The 23423-nt window shown below is 38.4% G+C and overlaps 1 protein-coding gene across 4 annotated transcripts in view; it reads right to left on the bottom strand.

Annotated features, from left to right (window-relative positions):
• Positions 1-23423, bottom strand: part of GRIA3 (glutamate ionotropic receptor AMPA type subunit 3) — a 435245-nt gene that overhangs the window by 329672 nt on the left and 82150 nt on the right. For all 4 annotated transcript variants that reach the window (XM_066356601.1, XM_066356603.1, XM_066356602.1 and 1 more), the window contains one exon: positions 11002-11241. In XM_066356601.1, the coding sequence (XP_066212698.1) occupies positions 11002-11241 (240 nt within the window). The remainder of the gene's footprint in view (positions 1-11001; positions 11242-23423) is intronic.

Below are 23423 nucleotides of genomic sequence, written 5' to 3'. Positions count from 1 at the left end.
GAGGGAATGGCCCCACTATTAATTATTATCTTTGTTTACAAGCATATTAAAAATTCAAATGAAAGGAAGCTGAAGTAATGCAATTGAAAGCAAACACAGAGGCAGCTAATTACCCCAAGGAGAAGGATATAAATCCTTGACAAAATGGGAAGGCCCGTGATGCAGGAGTCAGTGAAAATATATGAGAGGCCTACTATAGAATCAGTGTCTGGCCATGCACTGCCTGCCTGCGGTGCAGTTAAAGCACCCTCTAAAAGTTCAGTGTGGCCCAGGGAACGTAACCTGTCAGCCTCGGCGCCTGACATGATCTTAATTAGCCTGTGTTCTACTGCAGAGAAAGCCCGCTGAGGCAGTTAGCACTAGAGAATTAATCAGATCGTTTGTGGAGTCAACAAAGCAGGACAGCAGCCGATAGTAGCAACTTATTGATTGGAAAGGATCCAGGAAGACCAGGAGTGATGTAGTCTCTATTTGTGGCCCTTCTTTTCACCTGAATCAAGATGCTCTACAGAGATTGTATAGGGGGGAAGGTCAGGATGGGGCCAAGTGAGCTGTCTTCCATCTTAACCCCTGACCTCCTCTCCTCCCCAGTCATAGTCTATCTTCCTTCTGGTCAATACACTTTTCTGGTAAGGCATCATGTGTAGCCATACTGATGCCAAACAATGTGTTTGAAAGAAAGAAAGAGTGAGAGAGTGAGAAAGCAGTGCTGATCTTGTTGCAAATTGCACTTTTGCTACAGGATTAGTTGGGAAGGTGGAATTTTGCCAGTATTTCCCTCCCTCTCTTTGTTTACTGCCTATTTTCAACAACTCTGCAATTGCTTTCCATTTAGTAAAAGGAACATTGTTCCTTTTATTAGTTTCTATTTTAATTGTGTTTCTTGCCCTGAGCTCTGATGTTTGATGGGAATGCCGTGTTGTTTGTTCCTAGATACCAGCTTGGCCTTAGCCATGGAGGCAAGATTATTACTAAGGGAGGCAGTTGGGAGGTGGGCTCAGAAAAATATGAAACTTCTTCCATGGAGCCTTCCCTGGTAATACCAGCATGCCTTTGTGAACTCTTTATTATTTGAACTGCCATGGTACCTCAAATCTGTACTACACAATCTAGCTCTTATCTTATACTTTTTTTTTTTGGAGGAGGGGGTAGTTATCTTTGTTTTATGTCCATCAATCGTATCTTCTTCTTACCATAATGTAAGTTATTATAAACCAAAGGTTCTACTTCTTATTGAAAGTAGGTCTAAACACCAATGTAGGCACAATAAGAGACAATAAAAGCTAGATTGGTTCACTGACAACCCCTTGAGTAGTTTCTACAGCCATTTGACCTTTGGCTCTTCTGCCACCTTGACACTATTAATGTAATTCTTTGAGAAGGAGGGGAACATTGTCCTGTACACTATAAGATGTTTAGCAGCTTTCTTGGTTTCTATCCAGTACTAAGATGCCTCTAGACATAGCCAAATGTCCCCTGTGGGGGGAAAAATCACCTTCCCTCCCCATTGAGGACCACTGTTTTATCATAATAATAAATAGTGAGATAAAATTTTCAATCACTGTACTGTGTTCAATTAGTGCTAAAGACAATACACTCATTCATTTCATTTCCACAACAATGCTGCCTGGCTTTAATTATTCTCTAAAGAGGCTCCAGGGAATGAATCTCAAAGTCATAGTTGTAGGTCTACACCACAGTCTGTCCTTTTCCCAAAGAACATTTAGAAGAGCCTTTTCAAGGACCTCTCAGTTTCAACCCTGAATTTATAGGGAACACTAGCTAACCCTTTAATGGTGTAAGAACCACACATTCATTGAAAACTAGATATTCAGCTTAGCGAGGGTTAATTTCTCAAGGAGCTCTGGTGAAAAGCAATGAAAGGTTAGAGCAAAAACAACCTGCCAGCTGTCACCTCCTTTTTTCAGAGATGTGAATACCATTCTAAACAGCTAATGCATAGTGGGGATGAGGTGGGGAATAGAGATTTACTTCTTTTGCTCATTTGATGGCATTTTAGCTCAGCGAGTAGAAAATCTAGCTAGTCCACTGCAGTGTCATTTCTACTCTATCCAGACCAGCTGTCTTGCATACAATACCATTGATCATAAGAGGGACAGGGCAAATAAAAGTGGATAACCAATGCAAATTTGTCCTTATGTGGGGGAGGGTGACTACTCAAAGCACATCTCCTGCCAGTGACACGATCTCTGAATAGGAAGGACAACCCAAGAATGAAAATTTGACATTTTAACTTAATGTGTCTCTGGAGAGGAAGGCATCTCTCTGTCTGTAAAGCCAATTTAACCTTAAATTCACTGCCACCAAGAAGTTAACAATACATTAAAATTAGTCATGTCATTTGATGAAGAAATATTCTACTTATAGAAAATACCTTTATAGCAAAACTGCCTTTCTGAGTCTGAGATGGAAATATTACAGTAAATAGGATCTAATCACAGCAAAACTTTTTTTCAGCTTGACAGCTGTAAAATATGACAGTATTTATTAATAGTCGCTGCAGTCTAATCTGCAGCATTGGAGAGCTACAGCAAGATGTGTTAAGCTACTGAGAGAACAATTTCCACGGTAGCAATATTCAGCCTTTGAAAGGGCAGGTTAATGTCTTGCAATTTTTTTTCCCCTACTGATGATCCAACCCCAGGAACAAGCCACGAAGGTAATAACCTTTGTGGAGAGGAAGTGTTTAAATGATAATTTATTTCAAGAGTTGACAACAAATTGCTCGGCACTCTCTCTTTATGCCCCAAAGCAGTCAAGGATGTGAAAATCGAAGTATTAAAAAATATGACAGCTTCAGTATTTTCATTTTCAATGAAATTCTCATTATAGACATATGTACAATCTTTTATTCACAATCCAGTCCAAATAGTCACTCACTATTATTATTGTGCAGGCTCTCAAGATGCTCTTATAGTTGAAGACTCATCACAATAGATTAGGCAGGCTGCAGAAACTATCAAATGTCTCAGGTACTGTCAACCCTGATTATTGCTGCTCAAACAGAGGAATTTAGTATCTGTCTCTCACAGGATAATGTACTCTCTGGGCCTTCCTAATTTATTCAGATGTAAAAAGTAGCTTGAATTTCAATAAAAACTCTTGGTTTTGCTTTTCTCAGAAGGCAAATGGACATGAGTAGAATTGGAGCCATCTGTTACCTTCACACAACCTTTAATCAGTTCTTAATGTGAACTAGAAAAAAAAATGTCCTTTTTTTAACATCGAGATATAGTACCTGCTACTTTCCTTTAAAGTTCCTACCATATAGCCATGGCAGAGCCAATGTCTGGATAGGGTAGAAATGACACTGCAGTGGACTAGCTAGATATTCTGCTCACTGAGCTAAAATGCCATCAAATAAGCAAAAGAAGTAAATCTCTATTCCCCACCTCATCCCCTTTCTCCTTGTGTTTGTAAAATAAGTTTTTAAAATATGATTTTTATCTTTGCTTGCTTATAGTTTGCATTGAGGGTTGGGCAGTGCCAGGTATATGTGGTCTGTGAAATTGGAAATTACTTTCCTGCTTGGAAAGGGCCGTTGTTTTGCTAATGTTTGCTGGAGGAAAGTTTTTTTGCACCAGAAAGTTTTGAAAAGAGAGAGCAGAAGGAGAAAATGAAAGAAGCCACGTTTGCAGAGTGAGAGAGGAGAGAATTCAAAGTGCTGAAGAAAGAAGCCATGTTGGCAGGGAAAGAGAAGGTGTGCAGATGCAAAACCAGAGGTGAGGGGCTTTGCGAAGTCTGCTGAGACTGCTGAGGCCTTGATTCTAGGAGAAACCAGAGAAGATTCTCCTGGTTGTGGAACCTATGGGAAGTGTTTTCCCTGTGTGTTTCCTCATCGGCCAGTGCGAGACGTAAATAAAGGAATGGCCCACCATTTTTTGGGCTCCACTGCTTCTTTATCATCTGCCCAAATTCAATAGGAACCTGCATGTGAATGGCCACAATGGTGGTGGCCTCTGACCATACACCTTGATTTCTACTTCTTCAACCAAAATAGCCCCTTAGTGATGAGGACCTGCAGGTTCAGATCTTTCCATGCTCTAGAAACTGTCTCTGCCCTAGGGAGGAATCTATGGGTTGCTTTCACCTAAGTGTTAGGTCCCCACCACAGCACTCCATGAGGGTACAACATGGGCAAACCCACCTGTTTGGCTTCATATACTACTCTTGCTACTCATCTGCCTCTTGATCTGGAGTTTTGACTTTCTACCTCTCTGGGTCCCTGGGAATCTGGGACCACAAGCTTTTGTGTTTATTTATGGACATCAGGACAATTGGAATGCATCCACAGGAAGACAAATAGGATAAGGAATGTCTAGGCACTAGGTCCTTTGAAAAATGGCTGAAAGAAATACTTAGGGAAAAAATAATGGCAGTTTTCAAATGTTCAAAGTGTGCGAGGCAGAATATCAGCCCAGTGAAGAGCATGCATAGACTGAAATGTGGCATACCTGGGTCAAAATCCTGCCTGGTTTCATTACTTTGGCACCATAGTAATTCAAGCTGTGCCACCATAGGAGTCATCATTTAACCTGTTTATGCCTTGGTTTTCTCAGTTGTAAAGATCCAGGGATGCCATGAGGATTAAATGTTATAATCCATAAACTCAGGACCTAGTGTGTAATAAGTATTTAAGAAGTGGCAGCTGCTCTTATCCATCTAACTTGATAAAATGATGACAGTAATAGGGATTTGTTAATTTGTGCCACTGATTGGTATTGGTGTGTGTGTGTGTGTGTGTGTGTGTGTGTGTGTGTGTGTGTGTGTGTGTGTAAATGGAGAGGGAGGGACGGAGGTGGGAGACAGGGTGAATAAAAGACAGATGAAGACACAGAGATTCTGTGTTTTATTTGGGAAAGTAGAACTGGATGGAAGGGATGAAGCTAGCTTATGAAAGTAGATGGTAAATGGCAACATTCAGGAATATGTGAGGAACTGAAGCTCTGTTTGTCTCTCAAACACAATCTAAAAACATAAACAGTCTTCTGAGAAAAGGCCCCATTTTCTTTGTCTTGGGGAATCTCTTTATCTCATGTCATCCAACATTTTCCATCTTCCTAGTGACCTGGAAAAGCTTTAAGCTTTTCACAAGGTGCCTGATTCAGTGAATTAAAATGTCATTGATGGACAGGGGAACAGTGAGTTAAAATTTAATTTTTTCTAGGCCTCTGAGATAAATTACTATTCCAGCATCATGATTGCTAACTCCTCAAAGGCAGGACCTAAATCTGCCTCTCTTAAACTACCAGTAGCCTAGCACAAGCTAGCACTGGGAGACTTCCAATAACTGCTTGTTGACTGACAGACTACTTGTTGCACTGCCCATTTTTCCTGCCACAACCTTCTAGAGCAAGTAAAAAGGTCTGTTATAAAGATGTTGCCTTCCAGAGTGTTACTTGGGAACTGAGTAGGGAGTTTCAGGTTGAGAATGGAAAACAGCGGGAGTTTATTGAACACTGTCAAGAAGCTAGGGACTAGTTGCCTCAAAGGGCGCTTAGAGCTATTATCTCATTATCTAAGCTCAAAACCACAGCCCGGGCCAGATTCTTTCATCTCTGTGGGCTGTGCCCATTGAAGCCAAAGAGAGTTGTCAGGTGCACGGGAGAGTCTGGCTGCAGTTTTCAAATTTGTTGCTGTTCTGGGGGAAATGTTAGCGCCACAGAGAATTAGGTTATTTGCACCCAAAAGATAGGTCTAATTGAAAACCGGAAGAAGTGGCTACCTCCATGGCATGGCTTTAGGATTTTCTATATAGGAAGGTATATGGGAAAGGGGCCTCCAAACTGGACTCAGGGTAGCTGGGATCCTAGAATTAGAAGGCTACACTTTGGATTAAGGTTTTATTTTACAGAAGACCCTTACTTGAATTGAAATTTCTTCTCTGGATGCACTAACACATCAAATCTGTAATGGCCATAAAGAAATTAGCATGAATAAAATGGTCAGCTGAATTGTTGCCACTAGCAGAGAAAGACTATTAATGAATGGAATCAAAATGTAGGACAGGAAGTTTTTGTGGAGCTGTGAAGGCAAGTTGGGTCAGAGATGTTGAGGGGTTTTTTCCTGCCAAGCAGGGCACGTGTCAATAAGTACCACTGTGAGGAGCCCTGAGCCAATAAAATAGGGCTGTCAATATAAGGGAGAGGGTACAGAGGGGGCAGAGATCACACTTAGTAAACCCCGTATTTTTTCCAAGAAATGACTTATGCAATAGCACCAAGAACATAATTTGGAACTTTGTATTAATGAACTAAAGTGGTGACCTAAGTAACTGAGCAAAGTGATGATCTGCAAACAGAAATCAGACCTTTCTCTGTAGACAGAAATCAAAGCATAACCAACAAAACCTTGAAGGCTACTCAATATTTCATAATTTCAGAGGTAATATTACCCTGATTATGCTACAGATCTTTTAAATGACCTCAAATAATTAACCCATTTCTCAGCTCCTCACTCTTCTCTGCCCTTATATAGTGGAGTCGCATTGTTCATATATTTAGCTTATTTGAATAAATTTATAGGTGCTCCCTTCTGTTTCTCTCTTCCATTTCTCTCTTAGGTAATTTAAAATATTCTAAAATTACATTTTCCAGTTGTAATTTCTTCCCATAATTTTTATTACTAAAGCAATAGATGATCATTTTAGAAAATGAGAATATAAAAAAAGAGATAACTTTATTGAATATTTTAAAAAACTGTATCACATGGTTTGATTTATAAATTGAGTTCTGTCTCTTTTTTCCCTTCTGTTTTCTCTCATTCCCACCACCCTCCCTCCTTCCTTTCCCTTCCTTCTTTGTTTTTCTGTCTCTTTCTTTCAGCCCAACTTTGGAAAAAAGACATGGCTTATTCTTGATGAATCAATAATGAAGTTGGGAAAACACTAGGTATGTATCCACATCTCTGCTCTGTACCAGAGTAGGAACAAAGTATAAATTTAGGAGCAAACCAATTGTTTATTGTTCTCTGTGGAGGAGGGCTTGGGAAGGTATGCAGCAGATCCAGTGAAATAATAATAGAATGCAGTTACATTAAGTGCCAAGTGAATGACATGGCCAAAAAGGTTTTGTGGGTGTTCAGATGTGAGCAAGATCTCTGCTCCTTAAAACTGGTTCTCTTCCTACATAGTCACCTCAGTAAATAGTATCATCACCTTACCCAGTCGCTCAAGCCAAAGCTTAATAGATATATATGAGTCTTTCCTCCCCCTCACATCCCACAGTCACTATGTCCCCAGATTCTGCTGGTTCTGGGTTCAAAATATATTTCAACCATTCACGTTTCTCCATCTCTAGCCTAGTTGAAGCTGCCATTATTTCTCACCTAGATGACCACAATGGCCTTTTAATTGATTTTCCTTCCTTCACTCTTACACTATACTCCATTCTCTACCGAAACATAAATAAGATCACATGACTCCCCTGCTCAGAATCCTCCAATGATTTCTCATGGAAGTTAGAATGAAGTACTTACTCCTTACCATGATCTTTGTTTATACTCCATGGCTATGATCTGGCTCCTCTTTACTTCTACGGACTTATCTCAGGCAACTCTCAGCCTCATTACTACACTTTAGCCACACCTGTCTTCTTTCAGTTCTTCAAACATGCCAAGTTTTTTTTCTGCCACAGGGACTTTGCACTTGCTATTTCTACTGTTTGAATCTATTCCCTTTATTCCTCATATAGCCGTCTTCTTCTAATTCTTTAATTCACAGTTTAATTGTTCCTTCTCCATGAGGCAATCACTGAGAATCCTTTTTAAAATTAAGTCCTATCCATTAGTATCTGTTTCATTGTTTACTTCATAGCACCTTATCTAAATATGTGATTATTTTATTTGTTGGCTTACTTTTTTTTTTTTGTATTTTTTTTTTTTTTGTATTTTTCTGAAGCTGGAAACGGAGAGAGACAGTCAGACAGACTCCCGCATGCGCCCGACCGGGATCCACCCAGCACGCCCACCAGGGGCAACGCTCTGCCCACCAGGGGGCGATGCTCTGCCCCTCCGGGGCGTCACTCTGCCGAGACCGGAGCCACTCTAGCGCCTGGGACAGAGGCCAAGGAGCCATCCCCAGCGCCCGGGCCATCTTTGCTCCAATGGAGCCTCGGCTGCGGGAGGGGAAGAGAGAGACAGAGAGGAAGGAGGGGGGGTGGAGAAGCAAATGGGCGCTTCTCCTATGTGCCCTGGCCGGCGGGAATCAAACCCGGGTCCCCCGCACGCCAGCCCAACGCTCTACCGCTGAGCCAACCAGCCAGGACTGTTGGCTTACTTTTAATCTATCTTCCTCATTAGAATTTAAGCTCTGAAGTTAGAATATAAGCTTTATAATGTAAGCAAGAAACATGTCTATCTTGTTCATCATTGTAACCCTGGAACCTATTGAATGGATGAATGAATGAATGAATGAATGAATGATTGGGTCGCAGTGGTCAGAAAAGTCCATCTTGGGGAGCAGGAGTTTGAAGTAATTTTGAAAAATGGAAGAATAGGCAGAATTTTTATAGTCAAGATAAAGAAAATAATTTCAGGTAGTAGTAGAAGTGAAGTTACTGAAGCAAGCATAGTTCTGGCACATTTGGGCAACAGTGAAAAATGAAAGCTGCCTGAAATGGAAGGTTCTCATTAGGTAACATAGGAACAACAGGTCTGTTACTTGCTTGAGGCATAATTATGTTGAATCTTAAATTATATACTACTTTTTTCTTTCAATGTGGGCAATAGAAGCCATTGAAGATTTTGGAACATGGGCACACTGCCCTTTTTAAGAAGGGTTTCCAAGGGAGAAATAAGTATAAAAGATTATGAAAAATATTTCTTAAGCACAACAGATTCATTCCACCAGTTAAATGGCTATAGAAGAAAAAAATTGACATATGAGTCAGAAAGGATTCTTTGGGCTCCAAGACTCTAGAATTGTCTAAATATTTACTGAGATAATTTGAAAAAAGATGTAAGGATAAGAAATAGACATAAATAAAATTTTGCTTCCTTTCCTCTAATAAAGAGCTATGAACAAAAAGTTTCATGGAAGTTGAGGGGAAAATACATGAATTTTATCTTCTGATTTTGAATAGATGGAAGGTTACAATATTAGTAGAGATGATATTTAGTTTCAGGAGAGAAGCTATTAAATTTACAAACTTTAGTTCTGAAAATAAAGTTGTTTTGACTCAGATTACATTGTACACAGTACATGGAAATATGCTCATTCATTCTCAATGTTTGAAAGAAAAAAATGCATTAAAATTTAGCAAATTATGAGTTAGAATATTCAAACTTTTTTGATACCCTAGTCAGACAAGGCTCTGCAAGAACACACAACACTCTTTCCTGATTCTACCTTTTGTTCATGCTCTTTTCCTCTTCTCAAATCTCTTTCTCCCTTCTCTTGCCATGCACAACTTACATATCCTTCAAGGTCCTCTTCCCAGCCTTCTGTGAAAACTCTACTTTTCTGGAGTGCTACCTTTTCACAATTCTTACAACAATCAGAGTCTGTAGTATGGCATTCAATTTTATACTGTTCTGTGTTGTTCATGAATTGTTTCATGAATGCCCTTTTTTTGTCTACTCCCATTGGAACTATATTATTTAAGCATCTATCACAAGATTGAATACACCCATTTGGGATTAATAACAGTTTGTAGAGTTGGTTGATTAATTGGTAATTTATAAGTTAGGATTAGTAGTGAGATATAAAATATCCTATGTCTCATATACTATTTTAAAGAAGTCGTAGAATATTACATTAAGAAGGGACACACCTTTGTTGAGGAGACCAAGGCCAAGAAAGCTTCAGTGAGTTGGTCAAGGTCAAAAGCTAGTTAGTGGCAGATCTTGGACTATAACTCTGGTCTCTGCTTCAGGTTCATAAAATTTGATAATTTTGGAGGTAAGTACTATAGGCAAATACAGGTTTTAGTATTTCCTGACAGAGTTTGATGGCACATCAAATGAGAGTGAAGTAAAAAGTGCTCTAGGCTCCTCAAAACAAAATGGTCCTGCAAAATAAGATACCTAGAAGGACATCCTTTCCAGAGATCCCTAAGGAAGACAGGCCTTTCACTTGCTCCTTCTTTTTCTGAGTCAGAAAATCCTGAGTCAGAGAGAATATTCTCAGCCTATAATCAGGGTTACAGGCAAACAAAGTAACATTGTCTTTTAGAATCTCATGGTGATAGGATCCCTTGGTTTTACTGAGGAACTCCTCAAAGATAACTTAATTTTAGAGGAGTCAGTTTAGCTGAATTATATGTACAACTAATTGTATACTATTTCAGATTATACCCTTAACTTCTGAAACTGTTTCAATATAGTGTGTCCTCAATATATTATCTCACTATTTAAAAAAATCCATCCCCCAAAGCCCAGATTAGCCAATCTCCACTCATTATTTCTATCAGATTATTGTTGAGGTTTTATAATCTGAAAGTCTAATGTGATCTGATGAAACAAGCCCTGGATGCAGAAGATATTGACACTGGTCCCAGCTCTGTGGTTAAACTGCTATACATAAAACCATGTTTTCCTCTTTGGGCCTTGGTTTTCTCATCTATGAAATGGGGTAAATTATAATCTCTGACAAGATTAAATTTTCAAAACTTTCCAGTTCAGGCTTTTCTCTATTTTAGACTAAACTGCTGTTATTTTGTATATTTTAGACCAGATTAAGTTTTTTAAGGGGGACTCTTTTCAACAGCAGTGACCCCACCAGGACGGTATCTCAAACCCCTTTTCAGAGTCAAGTGTGGGAGGACATAGTTTGAAAATTAGATTCTAAAACTACCATTGCTTCAATTTTTGTTCTTAATTTTCAATTCACTTTGAATATTAAATACAATTTAAAAAAAGTATTAGATTTTATTCATTGTAAAAGAAGGAAACAAACATGAGTTGAGGAAGGTTAAACACCACTGTTAATATCAATATTAACAATATGAATATTCAAAGAGGAGAGAAGGTGCTTTTTCTTACCTCTTTCTGTGTCGTAGAGATACACAAACTTCTCCCACTTGTAGTGACCCAGAAGACTCAGAATAGCGCCTTTCAAGGCTGGGCGCATCTGGATGACAAACTGCACATCTGCATCAGTGGGAAAGCTGGGCGTGACAAAAGAAGTGTGCAGGGCCCCACAGAAGGAGGTTAGAGTGTTCATTGACATCTGGTCATAGAATCCAAAGATGGCATACACCCCTCTTGAGAACTGAGAGCAGACTGCAATGAGAAAAAGAAAAATTTTAATAGCCACATCATTCTTTGCTGCAATTTTTTTGGAAACACAATGAATAGTTAGGCTTTGGCTTTAAATGACATGCTTCAAAAGAAAACCAAGATCTCTGAAATCTCTAGAAGTCCTTACAAGCCCAGTTGCCCAGTGGAAGAAGAATAAGGAAGGGTAAAAAATGTATTTAAAATAGATGCATATTCTTTATATCATTCATATGCCATGAGCAGGAAACTAAGAAAATGTAGGAAGTAAAGAGTGTGAAGGCTGTCCTATCTTCTTTCAGTAACCCTCCCAGCTCACCTCCAAGGCACTTGGTGCACTCATACTTCCACCATAGGTGCTTAGGGACCTCATAGGGTACCCCCACCCCCACCAAGGTACAACTGTCTTGTCTTCATTGTATTTTCTACTAGGTGACAGTAATGACTGATGATTTAGTCAGACAAACTGCTAATGTGTCTTCTAGGAAATGTGTTAAACTTATAGGTCACATAATAATGTAATTATAGTTATTTTATGACTAAGACCCTTAATGTAAGCTACTAATAAAGAGCATTTCAGATTCTGGGCAGCTCATTGGGAAGACTGGCCTTCCAGTACCCGGTGAGTCACATGGGGTAGGTGGGCATATTCTGTCCATGGGTAATTGGCAGAGTGCTATTTTGACCCTTTTGCATTTACCTTCTAGATCTATTAGCCCATATATAAAACTTTCATGTCCTCCTCATAACTGTAGTCAGCTTTGCTTTATTTCAAAGTGGGTCACACCATCATCTCTTCCCTTTTCTGCCACAGATGTGCTTAAAAAATGTGAACCAATTTCAATATTAGCTTAAGTAGAACATAATTAACAAAGCAAGTCAACTACAACAACACCGTGTGGTTCATTCCCAAACCAAGTGGAAATGATCTTTAGATTATCTGCACTAATGCTTCCTTCTATTCATGGAAAGCAGACAGAACAGGCAGCTGATAATGTAGTGTGATTTAACGGGTTCTGCATGGTTTCCCTTATCTGTTAGGAAGCCACGGCTAGGCTTCCTTTTCAGGTGTCAGGTGTTAAAAAAACATCTGTGGCTTAAAAAGGGATTAAATAGAATCTTTTTTTTTGCCACGTGCATGTTAAGATGAACTAATGTCTGATTGGATGATAAAATGAATGATAAAGCAGATGGGTAAATTTTGATGGGGATGGGTGGATCAGAGAAGAGGAGAAACAGTGAAGTCATTGGACACCAAAAGAAGGAGGGCATGAAAAGTGGGACAAAGGCAAGTGGAAAAGCAATTTAATTAATTTCTTGACTGCATTGTGAGAATTGAGAGTTCTGAGTACCTTTGGTAACTGTCTTTCAATGTATTCTATTTGAACCTATATTGATTAGGGATGCTCCCTCTCATCAGCCAAACTCATTAGTCATTGGCTTGAGGGTAGCATTTCAAATGTGATTATCAGTCACTGAATATCTCTATATGGGAAAACAATACTAGCCTCTAACTTGAGGAGTTCTAGATGACCTCCAAACACATGCACAAAAATCTTTATATTAAAAAGAGTAAGCCAACTGGAGAATGAATCTGGGGCACCTCATGATAGGGGGCCAAAGGGAATATTTAGAAACAAAAGAGAGTGGCTAGCTGCCACTTTGCCTTGGTCATCACCAAAAGAGACACTAAGGAGAGTCTCATTCCCAAATTAATCCTGTAAATGGAGAGTTTTGTAGTACTAGATCAAATTTTGGCCAGTACACATAATGTTCTGTATAAAATTGACAATAATAAAGTCACTGAGTGCTTAGTAGACACCAAGTACTATGCTAAGTACTATACAAATATTATCTCATTTGATATTCCCAACAACCTCAGGAGATATTGCTATTATTTCTATTTAATATATAAAAATTCTGAATCAAAAAAAAGTTCTATCTTTTTTTGTGGATAAGCCATGAAAAAGACCCTTAATGTAAGCTACTAATAAAGAGCATTTCAGATTCTGGGCAGCTCATTGGGAAGACTGGCCTTCCAGTACCCGGTGAGTCACATGGGGTAGGTGGGCATATTCCTGAGTGTGCCTGACTCCTAAACTCAAACTTCCTGGGTCTTTCTTAAAACTAACAATGACATTAAAGAGTAATTATTGACTTAAAATAGGGTTTTCAGATTTAGCAAATAAAAACATACAATATCCAATTAAATTTGATTTTCACATATTATTTTTAATATAGTAAGCTTCAACTTCATACATATATTAAAATTTTGTATTGTTGTTTATTTGAAATTCAGATTTAATTGAGGAACCTGAATTGTCTTGGGCAACCCTGGAAAGAACCCATCCTTAGTCGTGGTTATGGATCTGGAAGACTGGAGCAAGCAATCACAACCCTTCATTCCAAATGATTCAAGAGGTAGCCAGTAATTCTTAGGTCCATACTTACTAGCCTGAAAGACCCAATAGATAGATGAGGACCCATGATACCTATACAAAAATAGCCTCATGGGGAAATGCAACATATTTTCAACAAGGAGAATCCTAACCTGAGTAAATTATAAACAATAATTTAGGGGGAAATAAAATTGGAGAGAGGCAAACCTATAGTTATAATCCACTTAGTGTTTTAAAAAGCCTTGATACATGGAGATGACATCAGAGTAATGGTGGGGTAGGAAGCGATACCGATAAATCTCCCCCAAAACTCAACAAGATCTTCAACCAGAAACAGAAAAACCTATCCTTGGAGCCTCCAGATGTTTCGCAATACATCCGAAGGTATGGTCGAGCGAAAAATTGGCTAAATATATAACCAAACCCCGAAGGAAATAGGGAGTAAGAAATGCTCCACCTTCCTCACTAACCTAAACAGGGCGGCTTTCTCTGGGATCCATGAATATAGAAACTGAGGCAGGCAAAGGGGGTGAATAGATCCAGGCCGCGGCACAAACGGCCGGACCAGGCTGTGGCACGGAGATCCAAGCCGAGGAAAAACTGATCCTGTGGCAACCCGGGCAATACAAGCTAACACTCGCGCCAAACCCAAACAAAGAAAGACAAGCGGGGCAGCCATTTTACCCGATCTCCTGGTCGGTGCGCAGTTAGTGGGCGAGAGATTTCTTCCTAAGCTCCTGGAGTGGGTGCCCGTGTTACCCCACAGAGAGGCAGAGGCAGAGGCCTTTCTGTGGGCCGAAAGCAGAATCTCTGGGCAGCCCCAGTGCCCTGGGAAAGCCACGCACAGGAGGGAACGAGAACTCATTCCAACGGTGGAAATTTTCCGTGCTGGTGGGGGTTTCACTCAGAGGGAAACGCAGCCGGCCTCATATCCTGGTCTGTGCACACAGATAGTGACTGATTCCTCCGAGTGCCTCGGCAGTGCGCGCCCGTGTTATCGCACAGAGGGGCAGAGTCAGGGGCCTTTGTGTGGGCCAAAGCAGAATCTCGGGCAGCCCCAGCGCCTTGCAAAAGCTGCGCACGAGGACGGAGCGAGAGCCAATTCCAACGGTGCAACTTTTCCATGCGGTTGGGGGTTTCACTCAGAGCGTGAGACTGCTGGCCGGATATCCTGGTCTGCGCGCGCAGATAGTGAGCGAGAGTTTCCTTCAAGCGCCCCGGAAGTGGGCGCCCGCCTGTGTTACCGGACAGAATGGCAGAGCCAGAGGTCTTTGAGTGGGCAGAAACCCCACCTGATTATGCTAGCAGCTCTGACTGACTGAGCCTTACCCAGAGCCCTGTGCTGAGTGGAAATAGAGTGGGGAGTTTCCAGCTCTTTGAGCCTCTTACTATCCAGGCAGAGGCAGCAGCAACCCCATAGCTGGATTATCAGGCTACTAATTGAGGAAGGAAAGACTAGGAGAAAGGCTCCAGGAACGCAGACTCTCTCACTATCGGAGCCTATAAATGCTAATGAGCCTCGACTGCCAACGAGACTAAAGCACAATACATGACATCGCCATAGAGACTTATCAACTGCAAACCTCTACCTGAGCGTGCCAAAGGGGCAGAACCCGGGATACAGAGTCACTGACCAGGAAGAGGGAGAGAAAAGAAAAAGCAAGAAGATAACCTCTCAAAATCAAGAATAATATGTAGACTTTATAACCTATCCCATTTTATTATATTTGTTCCTTTGTTTCTCTTACCTTCATTCTTCATATTCTTTTTCCTCCTCCAATTTGGTCGATTAACTCTCTGCCGGTCTTACTCTCTCCTCTCCTTGAACCACACTACCCATAAGTGTTACATCTCCCATTATCTTTTCTCTCCTCTTCCTTTCTCTCTATGAGGGTTGCACTCCAAAACCTTTAACTCTCTCTCTCTCTCTCTCCTCTTTTTTCTTTTTTCTTCTTTTAGTGGTTCCCTCTTTTTTTCTCTCTCTCTCTTTCTTTTCTCCATCTATATAGTTTCTTCCTTTCTCCTTTACATCTCCTCTCATTCAAACCTCAATAACAAACAAATTATCTTATCTGGGACTCAAACTTATGTTTGTGGCATTTTGGGGGGTTTTTACTTCACCTTTTTAACTCACTAGCAGTGCTCCCATCCCTGGCTCTCCATTTTATCTAGTTCTTGTTCCACTAAATACAATAGTAATTTTTTAATTTGTCCCCCCATTTTTCTGTTTTCCTCTTATTCCTCTCATCATAACTCTTAATCAACCAACACCTAAAAGCAAATCATTTTATTCTTGACCCAAATTTTTTCTTTATTTGCTTTTTGTGGGTCCATACCTCCTTCTTTTTTTTTTATTCTTTTTCTTTTTTCTTTTTTTTTTTGCCCCTTTATTACTTTTCCCCGATTCAGGCCCTCCATTACAGGCATTGTTTGTTATAATTCACATTTCACCACAAGATTTTCTCAAGAAAGAGGGGAGAGGAGAGGAGAGGAAAAAAGGAGGAGGGGAATAATTTCTTTTTTTTTTAATTTTTATTTTATTTTATTTTTCTTTATTTCATTATTAATTTTTTTTTAAAAAAACAAGTCTTTCTGATTTTTTTAACTTTTTATTCTTTATTAAATCTCATTAATACTATCAACAAAACCACCCTCAGATGCCATTAAGGGAGAGAAAATCAAATATCATGGATACAAAAGAAAGAGAGGTAACACAGCTAGATGAGGAAAAATCTATGGAGAAAAAATTTAATATATTGGAAACCTTGGAGCTAAATGACAGAGAATTCAAGATAGAAATCGTAAAAATCCTCCGAGATATACAAGAAAACACAGAAAGGCAATTTAGGGAGCTCAGAAAACAACTAAATGAACACAAAGAATATATGTCCAAGGAAATTGAAACTATAAAAACAAATCAAACAGAGATGAAAAACTCAATTCACGAGCTGAAAAACAAAGTAACAAGCTTAGCTTATAGAACAGGTAAGATAGAAGAGAAGATTAGTGAAATAGAAGACAAGCAACTTGAGGCACAACACAGAGAAGAAGAAAGAGACTCAAAAATTAAAAAAAAATGAGATAGCCCTACAAGAATTATCTGACTCCATCAGAAAGAATAACATAAGAATAATAGGTATATCAGAGGGAGAAGAGAGAGAAAATGGAATGGAGAACATACTCAAATAATAGATGAGAACTTCCCAAGCCTGTGGAAATAACTAAAGCCTCAAGTTCAAGAAGCAAACAGAACTCCGAGTTTTCTTAACCCCAACAAACCTACTCCAAGGCATATCATAATGAAATTGACACAAACCAACAGCAAAGAAAAAATTCTCAAGGCAGCCAGGGAAAAGAAAAATACAACATATAAAGGAAGGCCCATTAGATTATCATCAGATTTCTCAGCAGAAACTCTAAAAGCTAGAAGAGAGTGGACCCCAATATTTAAAGTCCTGAAAGAGAGGAACTTTCAGCCACGAATACTATACCCATCAAAGCTATCCTTCAAATATGAAGGAGAAATAAAAACATTCACAGATACAGAAAAGATGAGGGAATTTATCATCAGAAAACCCCCACTCCAAGAATTACTAAAGGGGGTTCTCCAATCAGATACAAAAAACAAAACAAAAAAAAAACAGAGCCACAAGTAAAAGCTCCAAGAAGAACACAATAAAACCAAATTTAAACTGTGACAACAACAAAAAGAAAGGGGGGGAGAAGATGGAGATTAACAATAGCAAAGGATGATGGAGTGCAAAAGTACTCACAAAATAGTTTGCTACAATGAACAGGGTAGGGACCCTTTTCATTATTCAAAGGTAACCACCATTGAAAAAACCACCACAGAAGCACATGAGATAAAAAAGATAGCAACAGAGGAAAGATGTATAGAATACAACCAAATAAAAACAAAGGAAAGAAAAACAAAAGAGAAGGATCAAACAAGACACAAAACTAACAGAAAGCAAGATATAAAATGGCAATAGGGAACTCACAAGTGTCAATAATTACACTAAATGTAAACGGATTAAACTCACCAATAAAAAGACACAGAGTAGCAGAATGGATTAAAAACGAAAATCCAACTGTAAGCTGCCTACAGGAAACTCATCTAAGTAACAAGGATAAAAACAAATTCAAAGTAAAAGGCTGGAAAACAATATTCCAAGCAAATAACATCCAAAAAAAAGCAGGCATAGCAATACTCGTATCTGATAATGCTGACTACAAGACAACAAAAGTACTCAGAGACAAAAATGGCCATTTCATAATGGCTAAGGGGAGACTGAATCAAGAAGACATAACAATTCTTAATATATATGCACCAAACCAAGGAGCACCAAAATATATAAGACAGCTACTTATTGATCTTAAAACAAAAACTGACAAAAATACAATCATACTTGGAGACCTCAATACACTGGTGACGGCTCTAGATCGGTCATCCAAACAGAGAATCAACAAAGACATAGTGGCCTTAAACAAAACACTAGAGCACCTGGATATGATAGACATCTACAGGACATTTCATCCCAAAGTGACAGAGTATACATTTTTCTCCAGTGTACATGGATCATTCTCAAGAATTGACCATATGTTGGGCCACAAAAACAACATCAGCAAATTCAGAAAAATCGAAGTTGTACCAAGCATATTTTCTGATCATAAAGCCTTGAAACTAGAATTCAACTGCAAAAAAGAGGAAAAAAATCCCACAAAAATGTGGAAACTAAACAACATACTTTTAAAAAATGAATGGGTCAAAGAAGAAATAAGTGCAGAGATCAAAAGATATATACAGACTAATGAAAATGACAATACGACATATCAGAGTCTATGGGATGCAGCAAAAGCAGTGATAAGAGGGAGGTTCATATCACTTCAGGCATATATGAACAAACAAGAGAGAGCCCAAGTGAACCACTTAACTTCATACCTTAAGGAACTAGAAAAAGAAGAACAAAGAAAACCCAAAACCAGCCGAAGAAAGGAGATAATAAAAATCAGAGCAGAAATAAATGAATTAGAGAACAGAAAAACTATAGAAAAAATTAATAGAACAAGGAGCTGGTTCTTTGAAAAGATCAACAAAATTGACAAACCCTTGGGAAGACTTACCAAGGAAAAAAGAGAAAGAACTCATATAAACAAAATCCAAAATGAAAGAGGAGAAATCACCACGGACACCGTAGATATACAAAGAATTATTGTAGAATACTAGGAAAAACTTTATGCCACTAAATTCAACAACCTAGAAGAAATGGATAAATTCTTAGAACAATACAACCTTCCTAGACTGAGTCAAGAAGAAGCAGAAAGCCTAAACAGACCTATTAGTAGAGAAGAAATACAAAAAACCATTAAAAACCTCCCCAAAAATAAAAGTCCAGGCCCTGACGGCTATACCAGCGAATTTTATCAAACATTCAAAGAAGACTTGGTTCCTATTCTACTCAAAGTCTTCCAAAAAATTGAAGAAGAAGCAATACTTCCAAACACATTTTATGAGGCCAACATAACCCTCATACCAAAACCAGGCACGGATGGCACAAAAAAAGAAAACTACAGACCAATATCTCTAATGAATACAGATGTTAAAATACTAAACAAAATACTAGCAAATCGAATACAAGAACATATTAAAAAAATAATACATCATGATCAAGTGGGATTCATCCCAGAATCTCAAGGATGGTTCAACATACTTAAAACGGTTAACATAATACATCATATCCACAAAACAAAGAACAAAAACCACATGATCTTATCAATAGACGCAGAAAAGGCTTTTGATAAAATACAACACAATTTTATGTTTAAGACTCTCAACAAAATGGGTATAGAAGGAAAATATCTCAACATGATAAAGGCCATATATGATAAACCATCAGCTAACATCATATTAAATGGCACTAAACTGAAGGCTTTTCCCCTTAAATCAGGAACAAGACAGGCTTATCCACTCTCTCCACTCTTATTTAATGTGGTACTAGAGGTTCTAGCCAGAGCAATCAGACAAGACAAAGAAATAAAAGGCATCCATATCGGAAAAGAAGAATTAAAGGTATCACTTTTTGCAGATGATATGATCCTATACATCGAAAACCCCAAAGAATCCACAAAAAGACTACTAGAAACAATAAGCCAATACAGTAAGATCGCAGGATACAAAATTAACATACAGAAGTCAATAGCCTTTCTATATGCCAACAATGAAACAATTGAGAATAAATTCAAAAGAATAATCCCCTTCACGATTGCAACAAAAAAATTAAAATACTTAGGAATAAACATAACAAAGAATGTAAAGGACTTATATAATGAAAACTATAAACCATTGTTAAGGGAAATCGAAAAAGATATAATGAGATGGAAGAATATACCTTGTTCTTGGCTAGGAAGAATAAATATAATCAAGATGGCTATATTACCCAAAACAATATACAAATTTAATGCAATTCCCATCAAACTTCCAATGACATTTTTTAAAGAAATAGAGCAAAAAATTATCAGATTTATATGGAACTATAAAAAACCCCGAATAGCCAAAGCAATCCTAAAGAAAAAGAATGAAGCTGGGGGCATTACAATACCTGACTTTAAACTCTATTATAGGTCCACGACAATCAAAACAGCATGGTATTGGCAGAAAAATAGACACTCAGACCAATGGAACAGAATAGAAAGTCCAGAAATAAAACCACATATATAGTCAAATAATTTTTGATAAAGGGGCCAACAACACACAATGGAGAAAAGAAAGCCTCTTCAATAAATGGTGCTGGGAAAACTGGAAAGCCACATGCAAAAGAATAAAACTGGACTACAGTTTGTCCCCCTGTACAAAAATTAACTCAAAATGGATCAAAGATCTGAACATAAGACCTGAAACAATTAAATACATAGAAGAAGACATAGGTACTCAACTCATGAACCTGGGTTTTAAAGAGCATTTTATGAATTTGACTCCACAGGCAAGAGAAGTGAAGGCAAAAATTAATGAATGGGACTACATCAGACTAAGAAGTTTTTGCTCAGCAAGAGAAACTGATAACAAAATAAACAGAAAGCCAACTAAATGGGAAATGATATTTTCAAACAACAGCTCAGATAAGGGCCTAATATCCAAAATATACAAAGAACTCATAAAACTCAACAACAAACAAACAAACAATCCAATAAAAAAATGGGAAGACGATATGAACAGACACTTCTCCCAGGAAGAAATACAAATGGCCAACAGATATATGAAAAGATGCTCATCTTCTTTAGTTATTAGAGAAATGCAAATCAAAACTGCAATGAGATACCACCTCACACCTGTTAGATTAGCTATTATTAGCAAGACAGGTAATAGCAAATGTTGGAGAGGCTGTGGAGAAAAAGGAACCCTCATACACTGTTGGTGGGAATGTAAAGTAGTAAAACCATTATGGAAGAAAGTATGGTGGTTCCTCAAAAAACTGAAAAAGAACTACCTTATGACCCAGCAATCCCTCTACTGGGTATATACCCCAAAAACTCAGAAACATTGATACTTAAAGACACATGCAGCCCCATGTTTATTGCAGCATTGTTCACAGTGGCCAGGACATGGAAACAACCAAAAATCCCGTCAATAGATGACTGGATAAAGAAGATGTGGCACATATACACTATGGAATACTACTCAGCCATAAGAAATGATGACATCGGAACATTTACAGCAAAATGGTGGGATCTTGATAACATTATCGTAAGCGAAATAAGTAAATCAGAAAAAAACAGGAACTGCATTATTCCATACGTAGATGGGACAGAAAAGTGAAACTAAGAGACATTGATAAGAGTGTGGTGGTTACGGGGGAGAGGGGGGAATGGTAGAGGGAAAGTGGGAGGGGGAAGGGCACAAAGAAAACAAGATAGAATGTGACAGAGGACAATCTGACTTTGGGTGATGGGTATGCAACATAATTGAACGACAAGATAACCTGGACTTGTTATCTTTGAATATATGTATCCTGATTTATTGATGTCACCCCATTAAAAAAATAAAAATATTATAAAAAAAGCCTTCATATGTTGAAAAAAAAACAAAACAACAACAAAAATAAAAATAAGGATGTTATGGTGGTAAGATACTGGTTAACAAATAAGAAACTTCTATTACTCTTATAATCATTGCTTTTGAACCTCGGGGGTACAGAATTAATTAATTAATACTAGTTCACATGCGAACCTCTCATTTTAAAATTTATTACATTTATTTATCTATTTTTAAATACAACAAACACTCATAAAACCATCATGTAACCCAAGAACTATAACATTTTTGATACCTTATTTTTACCTATGTCTTCTTTCTTTATTCTGTCACCGTTTTGACCCCTCCCTCCCTTTGAGGTAAGTATGATTCTGAATTTTGCATTTATCATTACCTTGGTCTTTAAAAATATACAAACACATACCTATACAATATAATATTATTTTTTTTTGCTCGTTTGAAAACTTTAGGAGTCATATTGTACAGCTGAATCTCAGACTCTAGGAAGGTGCACACATTGAAATCTTTAAGCCTGTGTATATGATGATAAGCAGAATGAGACAAGGGAAAACCTTATAAAAATGTGGAGTGAGCAGGTGTGAGAAACCCAGTGAAAATAAAAAAGAAAAATTCCAAACTAAGCTTATAGCTTTGGTCATGGCAAAGGCAAGGGATTTAGGAGTATTATAGATCAGTATCAACCCTCAGGGAACACTAAGCTACTGTGGTCCTACAGGCAGACACAGTGGTTCATATCAGGAAGAGTGTCAGGAGAAAATCAGTAAATATTCTATTCCTTTCATATAAAACAGGTGCAGCTGCCCTGCAAATACTATTGTGCATAGTTATGCTTACTCTGCCTCAAAATATATAGGGGATGTTAGCAGAAGTTCCAGTGGGGAAGACAACTGCCAAATGAGGACAGGGTTAATAACCTCTGAGAGAATCTGGAACTTAGTGTGCCTCTGAATGGCCTCTTGCAGTGGATCCCTGGGCCCATTCCTGGCTGCAGAAAGTAGGGCTGAATGAATACTGAGCTGCCCCACAGGACAGTGTCTATGTGCTTTAGATTCTTAGAATGTTTAAGCTATAAGAAACTTAAAAGACTATTTTATTCAGTGGTTTTTCAAGAATAGGTTTTAGTGTAAAATTTTTTGTCCAACTGAAATTTTATGTGAAAAATTCAATATATGAGATAAAGTAGAGCTATTATGATTCAACAGAGTTCCAATGATGCCTCCCTATCACAAACAAAGAAACAAACAAACAAAAAACTATGACACAAAGGAGGAAGTGTCTTGCACAAGGTCATGCAATGAATTATGAACCAGTCACTTAGAAATGCTTTATTAGCATCTCTACTCTAAAGCTGTCTAGGTCAGCATGGGTCAGGATTTGACTGACATGAAAGTGACTTACCCTCCTAGTTCTCAGCATAGATGGATCCACCAGGGGTTTCCCATGACTCATCTTCAGGCTGCTTCTCTCACCTTCCCAGTCCCAAATACTAACCATAAAATCTGGTGGCAGATTGGTGGGGTTTTTTTTTTGAGGGGGGTGGAACTCATGATTCTTTTGGGCAATGTCTGTTACTTTAATGTTAATCCTTAGTGAAACACATCCATTTTTTTTTTTAATTTAAGAAGTCTCTGGTAAAATGATGCTGAAAGAAATAGTTATCTTGGCAATCTCATGAAACCTCAAAGTGCAGAGAAAAGGGAAAGAGTTCATGACTACCAGTCTTAAGCTGCATGCCTTTG

The sequence above is a fragment of the Saccopteryx leptura genome, chromosome X, assembly GCF_036850995.1.
Source record: "Saccopteryx leptura isolate mSacLep1 chromosome X, mSacLep1_pri_phased_curated, whole genome shotgun sequence".
Lineage (NCBI taxonomy): Eukaryota > Metazoa > Chordata > Mammalia > Chiroptera > Emballonuridae > Saccopteryx > Saccopteryx leptura.
Note: the sequence above shows the minus strand (reverse complement) of the source record. Positions and strands in the feature narration are given on the sequence as shown.